Raw genomic sequence first — 12,253 nt, forward strand, 5'->3', positions numbered from 1 at the left:
GGGGGGGTTGTGTGTGTGTTTCTGTCTTGTTTTTATGGACATGAAGTCTGCCAATAAAGATTGAATTGAATTGAATTGAATTGTATCAATTATAGTAGTAGAAATTCATTCATTATTATTTTATCTTTATGTACGTCATTTCATGAACGTCCTTCCCTACCAGTTTTTCTGCAAAGCCCTTAAAACATATTTCAAGCACTGAAATGTTCAACGCTTTAAAGTCCTGCTTGCAACAGATGTACAAGGTTTAGATTCAAGGTAACGTTGCGAAATCACGTTGACAATGAGCAAAATCACTACGTCCAGATAACAGGACACAAGTTACAATTTGCCAGATTCTTGTCACGGCGGGGTGCGCCGGTGTGAAGATGAGGTAGACCCAAAAGCAGACACGGTGGAGACAGAACTAAGTTTCCAAAAATAAAGCGAGCCTTTATTGTGGCTGATGGCATGAGACACACTGAAACTGGGAAAACTAAAAGACTATGACACTCTGTGAAAGAACTATGAACACAGAGTAACTAGGAATGCTATGAAACACAGTGAAACAATGAGGGAAAACTATGAAATCTGTGGCTAGGATAACAGACGACCTGACAAAGAACAGTAAGAGACAAAGGACTTAAATATACACATGAGGTGATCGGGGGAAGTGGAGACACATGAGGAAACAGCTGACTAGGATGAACATAATGATGCACAGGAAATGTAAACCAAAACAAGACATGAAAACTAGACTTTCAAAATAAACAGGAAAACATGACAAGACGCAGGCATGACACGAACTTGACAACATTAACCAGGCAGGGAAGAAACATGAACAATAACACACAATAAACAACAAAGGGAACTTTAACACAGGGGAAGATGACACAAAGAAATTAAGAAACAAAGGACTAACAGCAACCTAGAAATTGACTGGATGAGCTAAGCTGAAACTAGAATACAGATGAATACAAAATGACACATTAACAACCCACATACTGGGTCACATGACCCAGTACCGTGACAATTCTGCTACCAAGTACAACAAAGCCTCTGGTGTATAGAAGGCAATTTGACATAATGTTTTAGCCTAAGTGCTGATAAGGCAAAATCATTAAACATAATTCTAATAACAACAATCTAAGTATTTGTACCTTAGCATTCGGACCAGTGCTGGTATCCCTCCAGCCTTGAATATGGCCAGCAGTCCCTCCCTCTGGTGTGATAGGCTGTGAAGCACACTGGCTGTGCAACGAGCCGTCTCCATGTCAGCTGCTGTCGTCATGGCACACACCACGGCAGCCACCATGGCTGGAGACTGCACCAGCACACGGAGACTGGCCTCCTTACGGGTTAGCTGGTTGACAATCATGGCCGCCTTGTTCACGACAACCTAGAAAATAAAGAAGCTAGCCATCTAAAAAAACACTGTTTCTTTGGTGTTCAACAAGCTAATCCTTAGTAATTGATTGTGTGAGCTGTGTACCGGATCCTCATCTCCCAACAACTTGGTGAGTTCTGGCACTGCCCTGGTGGCCAGTTCAGCATCATCTTGGTAGTTTATCAGGTGGACAAGAGCTGTCTTTAGCAACTGGGAAGGTTCCGCCAGTCGTTGCACATTGCTCTGCTGCGAGGGATCTGACTGGACAGGCATGGCTGCCTCCCCTTCTACCAGAGTCTCTGGAAACATAGCAGCCCTGACCCGCTGAGCCCGGGTAAGAGAGTACTGAGCTTCTAAATCTGTTGGAGGGAGATGGCAACAAGAGTTATGGCACAGTGTGTGTGTAAACTGCAAATGTCATAAACCCATTTGCCATCAGTAGAAGAATTTAAAAAAGCAAATCAAATGCTCAAGCTAAAACATTTTATTTCATGAAAAATATGAGCTCATTTTGAACTTGGTGACAAGAATACATCTCAAAAAAGTTGGCACAGGGACAACAAAAGGCTTAATACTTAATACTTAACCCTTAATACTGCTACTCCTTAACCTTCTAGCAGACACGCTTCCTTTACAGGATTTTTTTAAAAAGTTTAACGCAGGACCTTCTTGCTCTTCAAAAGTTTTTCTATGGCCAGACGAATCAAAAATTGTAATTATTTTATGGAAAACATCCTCTGGACCAAAGAAGAGAAGGTCCATCAGCAATCAGTTCAAAGTCTGCCTCCATTGTGGTAAGAGGTTGCATTAGTGTATATGCAATTACCAGTTTGCTTGGAAAGGCACCATCAATCAGTGTTGGGACTAACGCGTTATTAAGTAACGCGTTACAGTAACTACGTTATTATTGTGGTAACGAGCACGGTAACTAGTTATTATGCCAAAACCAGGAACGCGTTACTCGTTACTGGGATTTAGATAGGCTCGTTACTCGTTACTTCGTGTGGTGGATATCGCGGAGCTTCCACAGATTCAATAACATTAGCAAGTGGTGGAGGCCAGCAGGTGGATGAAGGAAAAGGGAGGCAAGAGGAGAGACCCGAAGCGGCTGCCGGTCCGCGTGTCAGGTGAACTGAACTTCAGGTAAGAAGTTATGACCTGCAGTCTATCGGAGTCAGATATAAACCAAGTTTAGGTGGAGTTTATTTTCGGTATGCTGACATTTTCGTACTGCGTGCTAGCTAGCATGACGGAGTTTCTATACACCTGGGTGGGTGCTATGTTACTGATGTTGAACTTTATTTTGTTCATACGGTTAATTATTAGAGTTGCCAACCATCCAGTAAAAACAGAATCGTCTCGTATTCAGAGAAAATATTACGCGTTTTCGTACTGAGGTGAAAAGGAACACAGTTTGTCCCGGACTTCAGCTACAATGAAAAGACACAAAGCTGAAGCTGCACAGCTGCTTCTTCTTCTCTCATTCTCTCCTGTTTCTACTTCAATCACGAAACTGATCAATGATCAGCTGATCGGCTTTTTCTCTTGTTTATTTATCGCCCACTTTGCGCCAGAAAGAGGAAACCAGCGGAGGTCGCGCTAAACAACAGCAGCACGTTTAAGCTTGATCAGCTGTTGTTAGAATTTATTTAATATTAATTTCTAGTATCAGCTGATGTTTGCTGGAGCCACAGCTGTAAAGCTGCTGGTCATGATATCGGTTTGGTTATCTGGTGAGAGGGAAACATGCAGATGAAACCAGGAGATGTCCTTACTGAATCATCAGAGCTGAACAGGTGATGGAGAAACAGGTTTACCTTTTAGGTGACATGAATGAGTTGAAGGAAGTTATGAACTGTTTCTGAGAGACAAATAACACCAGCATCCTTTTCTACGTAGCTGACAGCTGGTAACTGTGCAGGGGCGGGTCTAGCAAAGTGTTGCCAGGGGCCAGGTAGGGCATTAACAGGAAAGGGGGCACAGCGAAATACTTTTCTTTATTATTCTCATTTAAAATGTCTCGCTTTTAAAAAATAATTATCTGAGTCTTACAACAAACAATTGATAGATTGATACATATATACCATCAGAACAGTGTACATCACTGTCACAACAGTGTTTGTTTTCATTCAAAGGCTTTATGATTTTTCCTATAATGGTGGGCCGGTCTCTAGTCAAAATGCCCGGGACGATTTTTTTGTCCCAGTCCAGCTCTGTATGCAGCTCATCTGCAGTCTGGTGTTACCTACATCTTCCTATTCAGAAGGCAGAATTTCCAAGTTCTGAGTACAATCAAAAGCACCACGATTGCAGTTTTTGTGTTGGATGTAAAAAGCAGGCTAGAATCATGGCGGCGGTCAACGATGGTCCAGGCGTGGGATTTCTCTCGTGGAAATGTGCGCATTATTTTTTCCTTTCTATTGGTAGGTGGCACAGTGCACTTGTGCCAAGTAAGCAAGCTAGAAGACTGGCAATCCTGCTGGGTATCCAGTTACAGAAGCAACACATTAACAAGAGAATTCTGAGTAAAACCAAAGTTACTTTCCCTAGTAACTAGTTACTTTGAAAGTAACGAGTAACTTGAAGTAACTGAGTTACTTTTTTAGAGAAGTAACTAGTAATATAACTAAGTTACTAATTTAAAGTAACTTACCCAACACTGCCATCAATGCTCAAAGGTATATATAAAATTATTATATTATATATATTATTATATTATATAAAGGTATATATAAATTTTAGAACACCATATGCTTTCATCAAGACATATTACAGCAGGACAATGCTAAACCACATACTGGAAAAATTCTTGTACCGGTATAGTGCTTTTCTACTCTCCTGGAGCACTCGAAGCGCAATTCACCACATTCACCCAAGAAAACCCATTCACACAAGCACTTCCTTCTATGCTTTTAAGTAGTGGTGTGCGATACTGCATATTTTGGTATCGATCCGATACCAAGTAAATACGGGCCAGTATCGCCGATACCAATACCGATACCGATACTTTTCAATAAATAAGGTGGATGCCTCATTGAATTGCTAAATCGCAATTAATTTTCATGACCTTAAGTGTTTTTTGTGATTTTTCCTTTTGTATTATTAATTACTTAAAACCCAGGACATAATTAGGAGAAATAATTAATTTATAATTAAATATAAAAATGCTTTATTATTGTGGCGGCCGTGGTCTGCGATGCTGCTGCAGATGAGATGGACTCACCTTCACCTTCACTGCATCTGCAATCATGCCTCACTGGCTTAAAACCTGTGCGCTGCTTGTGCTGTTGTTGTTTTTGGTGTTGATGTGTACAGCTGGCAGCAGGAGGGCTGCAGTCGTTGAATGTAGGCTACTGTTACAGCAACCGGGTGATCACTGTAAGGGTGGACAACGCGCGGCTCGGGTGAGCCGGAGGCTGGCGCGCCAGCGGGACCTGCCAAGCTGGAGATGGAGGTCGAGGTGCGCGGGGGTCCTGCCTGAGGGCGGCATGCTGTCCACTTCGGCTGTCTGCCCAGCTGCCTCTGAGCCCCGGCTCACTTCCACTCCTGCTCCGCCGCCTCTGCTTGCCATATGGGTGGCCATCAGGCCTGCTCCCAGGCTTCCACTGGAGCCGCGGGCGACCGCCAGAGTGGACACTTCCCCGTCACTGGGCCGGGGCATGGGGCGCCGATGGTCCGGGCCGATTCCCTCGCCTGCTCGCGGGGTGGGGTGAAGCGGGCGATGGGGGTATGTGGCAGGGCGTGTTCTGCGATGCCGCTGCAGGTTTGGTGGTGGTGATGTGTACGGCTGTTGAATGTACTATTACAGCAACCGTGTGATTATTGTAAGAATAAATGATGCGCGAATGCCACCGGGTCTGCTGTGGTGGCGATCCTTTTTTTTTTTTTTTAATCTTAAGTGCACGCAAACCAGTAAGCAAATTAAAACAAATACTGTTGATAAACTATAATACACAAATTACAATTAAAATTCTTAACAACAAAAACAATTGGTAAAAATATAATTAATATGTAAACAACTTAATAACCCCCAAAGTGTCTAAGTCACGTGATGTGTCAGCGCAATACCGAAACATAAGAGGAGGGGGGGGGAGCAAAGTGTGCCTGCTCTCCGCTGTCACAGGAGCGGCGAGTCCAGCGACCTGGCTGTTTCGTTTTTGCCGAAAGCACAGCATAGCAAACAAGCAGAACTCAAAGTAAAGAATCGATCTAACCAGGCTAGTATCGATCCGATACCGATCCCGACTTGGGATCGATACTATCGATATTTGGATCGATCCGCCCACCACTACTTTTAAGTGCTCACGAACTAACATTCATACTCTGATGGATGCATCAGAGAGCAACTTGGGGTTAGTATCTTGCCCAAGGATACTTGTCACTCAAACTGTGGGAGCCAGGAATCAAACCACTAACCTTCCGATCAATAGATGACCTGCTCTACCTCCCGAGCTACACTATAGCTGTTACACCATGGCTTCATAGTAAAAGAGTCCATGTGCTGAACCTAACAACCTGCAATCCAGACCATCTATAAACATTTGGAATGAATTAAAATAATAAAACAATAGGATGGCATTCCTCTCCTAAAGGTCTGTTAAAAAAGAAGGCATACTAAAGAGTGTTAATGAAGCCTATGAAGGTCTCTATTGTCCTCTGTATAAAATATGGGTTTCTGAAATTTGAAGTTCATCTGAATGTATTTGCATATCTATTTTACACTGCATCCCAATTTTATTTCTGGATTTGTGACTCTATAATCAAACAAGAAAAATGCCACAAAAAATTAATCAAAAAATTGTTGTATTTATAAATATAAGGTGGAAAATTTGACTGTATGACCCACTCTAACATAATCATTTTTACTAAAATGTCTAAGATTTTTTTTAGGACTGAGTACAATAACCTTCGTAGGAAATTACAGGTTTCCAGGTCTTTATATATTTAGGACCTTCCTGTAGTTTAACTAATTGATTTGTGTCATCTGCCTGAATGGATAAATAACGCTGGGTATCATCTGCATAGCACTGAAAATGTATGGAGTGTTTCTAATGATAATGTCTAAGAAAAGCATATATAATGTACAAAGTACTTCCATTTACATGCACCAACAGGAATATTTTAGATGAATATGATCCAAAGCACTGCAGTGCAGTTCTGTTGATACCCACGGTGTGATCTGATCTCTGGGGTCAAATATTGTGCTCACTGGTATTGAATACTGCACGGCAGTTTAACAGAACAAGCACAGAGATGAGTGCACTGTCAGAGGCCATAAGAGTCAATAAAGTAAAGTCAATTCAGTTAAAGTCAATTCAGAAAGATCAATCAGAGAGAAATAATTTAAGTAAATATCAGCAGCTATTAGAGTTGTTGTACTTAATCTGTAGCACAGATGTAAAAAAAAAAAAAATTCTCTAATAGTTACAATTTTTTTTTTTAATTATGCAGTTTAATGTCTCATTGCACTCTGAAATAAAAGCATAGTACAAATAAGAAACTCGAGTTAAAATGAAATCATGGTTTATAGTTTATAGACCAAAATGTATCCTAACCTGAAGCTGAACACAGCCGTGACATTCTTTCCACAATAGAAATCAAATATTCTTCCATATCTGTAGCAGAAGTTCCCATAAATGTGGACCTTGTAGGTTGCTTTGCTTTCACTCTTCTGTCCAGTTCATCCCAAACTAGCTCGATGGGGTTTAAATCTGGAGACTGTGCTGGACACTCCATGTTTTCAAGCTCACCATCTTGTTCTTTCTTCCTGAGGTAGTTCTGGCACAGCTTGGTTTTATGTTTTGGGTCATTAACTTGCTGTAGGATGAACCCCTGACCAACTAGTCCCATACCAGAGGGTACTGCATGCTGTTAGGGTATGTTGGTACTACATGCTGCTGGTATCTAAATGTTAAAATCAGAATCTTAACTTGGACTCTGAAGTTAATGTGGAGCCAGTGCATTGAAATAGAAACACTAGGTAAGCAAGCAGTTCATTTATATAGCACTTTCAGACAACTCCCAGCTGAAAACAAGGTGCTGTACACCTAACATGACAAAAAACCAATACATTAAAATTAGTGCTGTCAAAATTAACACGTTAACGCAAATTAATCTGCCATCACGGTCGAAAAGATTATTAACGCTATTAACGCATCTGGAGCGCAGAATGACTCAAAGTCCCTGAAATGTTTCTGTCAACGCATTTCGGCCAGTTTGTCCAAGTAGAGTTACTTTCGCACATGCGCAAATGGGCAGTTGATCTGGTAGTGACAGGCAGCTGAACCAATCAGCCCAATATGGAAGATGATAAACTCACATTGGCCCTCTCGATGGGAAACTGGAGTATTAAAAAAACCCAAGACGGAGCAGTCGAACGACATAAAGTATTATGCACATTGTGCAACAAGGAGTTTTTCTTTTCATCGAAGCACTTCCAGCTTAAAATATCACATTAACAGAAGCATACGTTAGCCAGGATATTGCTAAGACTTTGGCTAACGTGTCACCCAACTTGTGACGAACCACTCACGGAGCATCGGGGACTCAGTAAGTCTACCTCGGAAATATTGACTGACACAATTTCCGAGTGGATTGCAACAAACTGCAGACCTGTTAATATTGTTGAGAACATGCACTTTACATAGCTCGTTTCTAGGACTGGAAGTGCCTCCCCAAGGGTGACAGAGAGAGAGTGGATACATGTTTACAGTGTTTTTTGTTAACATGAATGTTAAAGATGTTAATAAACATGTTAAGTGCATATATTTTCCCTTTTTTTCCCCCAAGTCTGTATGGTCATGCAAAATGAAATCCGATTAATATAGATTAAAAATGAATGATATTTAATCGTGATTAATTCAAATTAATCCACTGTAACCCTGTGATGAATCTGATTAAACATTTTAATTGCTTGGCAGCATTAATATTATTATATATTAGTGTATACTTACCTATTAGTATATAGGTTTTTTTTAAAAGTTGCATTTCACAGGAGAGAACCTGTGCTAAAAGATTGAAGAAAACTATTGAAATTCACTTAGAATCTAAGCACACATTCCTTGTGTTTATTCTGCATTTACTTCATTACATTGCATAAATGTCAGTTACAAGCTTAAATATAATGTTGAAAAAATGTAACTGCAACCAGGTTATTGATCAAGTGATTGTGATTAATTGTGATTAATTACAAAAAATTGTGAGATTAATTAGTTGATTTTTTTTAAATCTACTGACAATACTAATTAAAATTGAATAAAAAAAATGTATTAAATAAATAAATAATAAAAATAATAGTTAAATTAAAACAATAAAATCAGCACATTAGATTAAAATAAAGAAGTAAACTCAAGGTCAAACTGTGTCAAGGAGTAAAAATGGGTTTCAAGACAAGTTTTGAAAATGAACAATAAAGAGGCCTCTCTAATGTGAAGGGGCAGGTTATTCCAGAGATTAGGAGCAGCAATACAGAAGGCCCCGACCCCTCTGAGCCTCCTCTTGGACCTGGGTACCTCCAGGAGCAGCTTGTAAGCTGCTGAGAAACCTGGGGGTTGAATAAGGATGAAGAAGCTCACAGATGTAAGGTGGGGCAAGACTGTTTAAGCATTTAAAAACAAACATACAGTGTTGGGGAGTAACGGAATACATGTACCGCCGTTACGTATTCAGAATACAAAATATGAGTAACTGTATTCCGTTACAGTTACCGTTTAAAAAGGTGGTATTCAGAATACAGTTACTTTGTTGAAATAAATGGATTACACGGCGGTACTTCCCTGTTTCATATTGTCGCGGGTCAGGACTGTTTGGGTTTGTTTGACAGCTACGTAATGTTGTTCCAGGCGGCAGCGTTACGGTTGCCATGGTTACAGGGTGACGCGCTCTCTGCGTGTTTCCTGGGTGAGAGCGCTTTTTGTTGTTGTTGTTGTGCTAAGCTAAAAGGCAGAATGCTACAGGCATGGCCCTAAAGCATGTAGCCTGATGGGCAGTGTAGTCCGTGCTGCAGGGAGAATGGACTACCATACCCGTTATGTGTCTGTGAGCGAGGGAGGGAGAGAAAGGAAAAGTCCGAGCTGTCACGGAGCAAAAACGGGAGCTGGAAGCATGTAAATATAATAATAACCACAGCAGCCAAGAAGAGTGCCTGACGAGCCCATTTGTAAGTAAGCTATTAAGACTCAACTGTACACTGTGTTCGTATAAATAAGTTCCGTTGGCAAGCAAAGTTGACCCAGACAACAAAGTAAAGCTAGTTTTCGGCTACCAGCCCGACACGGAACCCACCGTATTAGCCAGAGGTCCCTTTACTACGGTTCGGAGCCGCGGACCTTCAGTAACAGTAATAAATCACAGCAATAGTAAATTCACGTAGTTGTAAACAGCACGATAATATATTAAGTAATCCAAAGTATTCAGAATACGTTACTCTCATTGAGTAACGTAACGGAATACGTTACAGAATACATTTTGGGGCATGTATTCAGTATTCTGTAGTGGAATACATTTTAAAAGTAACCTTCCCAACACTGCAAACATAGGATTTTAAAATGAACGCCAAGATATACAGGCAGCCAATGGAGTGAAGCCAGGATGGGAGTTATGTGCTCTCTATTGCGAGTTCTGGTTAAAAGTCGTGTAGCGGCATTTTGAACTAGCTGTAAACAAGAGAGAAGACACTGACTAACTCCAAAATACAGAGCATTACAGTAATGGATCAGTGTTTCAAAATGTGACCTGGATAAAATAGGTCTTACCTTTGCCAAGCGCCTCAAATGACAAAAACTGGACTTGACAGTAGCCTTAATTTGAGTGCCCAATTTAAAATCACTGTCCATCTTAAAACCCAAGTTAGTAACAAAATATTTAAATTATTTTGCTGGGGCCCCCAAATCAATAGAGGAAGAATCACAATGTCCGCTGGGACCAAACACAATCACCTCTGTTTTGCTTGAATTACATTTAAAAAAGTTTAGGGACATCCAAGTTTTAATATGTACTAGACATGCCAGACACAGTTTAATAGAAAAGGCATCTTTCTGCTTCAGAGGCAGATAAATCAGGCAGTCATCATCATAACAGTGGAAGAAGCTAACAGCACTCAATGAACACTTGGCAGAACAAATAAGTGGGCTGCTAATAAATAGCAGGTACTCACTCCAGACTGGCTAACACAGGGCAAAACAATACAATACTGATCATGAAGAATGCCCACCATCAAACTCACATAGACACAGACTGGTGTATAAACACATAGTGAGTGGAAAACGTAAGTGAGAAGATATTGTCAGTGCATGTAAAGCATGAACTTGGAGCTGGTACCAAAGAAGATGGGCCTGAAAACTGAAGGTTCTGCCTCCTATTATACTTTAAAAAAAAACCCCAAAAAACTAGAATAATAAGTTGGGACAGTGACCACTGAAAGGCAGAGGCCAAGTAGCTAGGATAGTGTACTGGAACATCTGCCTGGAAGAGTTTACAAACAGAAAGCAGGCTTTCTTTCTAGTAGAATGTCCCAAGAAAAATCCCCCCAAAATTGTCTAAAAGACTATTTGTCATTAGCAATGACCCAGTCCTAACCCTAATTATTATTAGTATTATTAGTATTATTATTATTATTATTATTATTATTATGCAGTCTTTAATTATTTAAACCACACAAATACATTTTATCCAAAATATCATCTTTACCTTTCCTTTAAAGAGATATTTTGAACTTCTAAAGTGTTCTCCTTCATAAATGCTAACATTTTTGAAAGAGCAATGTAGAATTGAAAATCATGTGTTCTAACTGTGTTCCACTTGTAACACAAACACATTGTCAGTTTCACACGCAGAAGCAAACCGCGGTGCACAGAGAACATGCTAGTGAGGTCAGTCAGCAAGTTGGCCCAAGGAAAGAAGAATGTCAAATACTTGTGCATGATATACATTTACATAGACTAAGTAATATAAGTTTGTCAAAAATCTCTAAGTTAATCTCTTTTGATTGGGCAGACCATTCCAAAGTTTAGGTGACATAAAGCAGTGAAGACACCCGTCTGGTCTGGTGAGCAGGTTGTTGTCCAAGGATGTCAAGATTTGTGAAGAGTAAATTCAAATGAATGATTTACATCTGTTAACAGGTATCTGCAAGAATTCAGCTGGGATGAAACAAAGACATATACATTATTGTAAAACAATAATTTCATCCTTGAATTACAGAAACAGGAGGAAATGTGAGCTTTTGAATCATGAGATGTAGTTAGTGAGTCTCCTGAATCCCAAATGACTGTATGTTGGTGGAGGTGTGTTTGACACATGCAGAGGGCAGGATGGGCTAGTTTACATGTGCCATGAACATGCCATGTTCAGTGTTCAAGAAAAGGAAAGGAAAAAAACACTCAATTGAATTACTATGATTTTAAAACCCAAACGAAAGCACACCAAATGACTTTAACAACAAAGATTTGGGTGGCATGCTAAAAGAAAGCAGAGATGAACCAGTGTATAAGTTCAATTACCTGTAGTGTTATTTTAAACCTTTTCTAGATTATGTGAAAAGTGGTCAAGGGAAACAGGCAGTGCTCGGGAATGAAGCGACAGAGGACAACCACAATCCAAAGTAACTGCAAGTATTTTTTTCTGATTTTCATGGAATTTGCTGGGGCTGCAAAGTAGCCTACAATTTATTAAATTATTAGATATATACTTTAAACTTTCATGCATGCAGTGGAGAAATAAAAGTACATTTACAACCTGTAGTCAAGTTTTCTATTTAGCTAGCTTTGACATTTTACTTCACATGTCATATTTGAAGAGAATTTTCAAAGCAACACAATGTCAAACTTAGCTTGAAATGGCCAGCTGTCTCCAAACAGCACAGGTGTGACGATGCGTGAATTTTTAAAA

At 40.1% G+C, this 12,253-nt stretch overlaps 1 protein-coding gene across 1 annotated transcript in view; it reads right to left on the reverse strand.

Annotated features, from left to right (window-relative positions):
- LOC116319670 (junction plakoglobin-like) overlaps positions 1-12,253 on the reverse strand; it is a 126,056-nt gene that overhangs the window by 56,581 nt on the left and 57,222 nt on the right. The window contains exons 6-7 of the mRNA XM_039611199.1: positions 1,472-1,725; positions 1,140-1,378 (exon numbers count right to left, since the gene is read on the reverse strand). Coding sequence (XP_039467133.1) covers positions 1,140-1,378; positions 1,472-1,725 — 493 coding nt within the window. The remainder of the gene's footprint in view (positions 1-1,139; positions 1,379-1,471; positions 1,726-12,253) is intronic.

Source organism: Oreochromis aureus, linkage group 4, assembly GCF_013358895.1.
Source record: "Oreochromis aureus strain Israel breed Guangdong linkage group 4, ZZ_aureus, whole genome shotgun sequence".
NCBI lineage: Eukaryota > Metazoa > Chordata > Actinopteri > Cichliformes > Cichlidae > Oreochromis > Oreochromis aureus.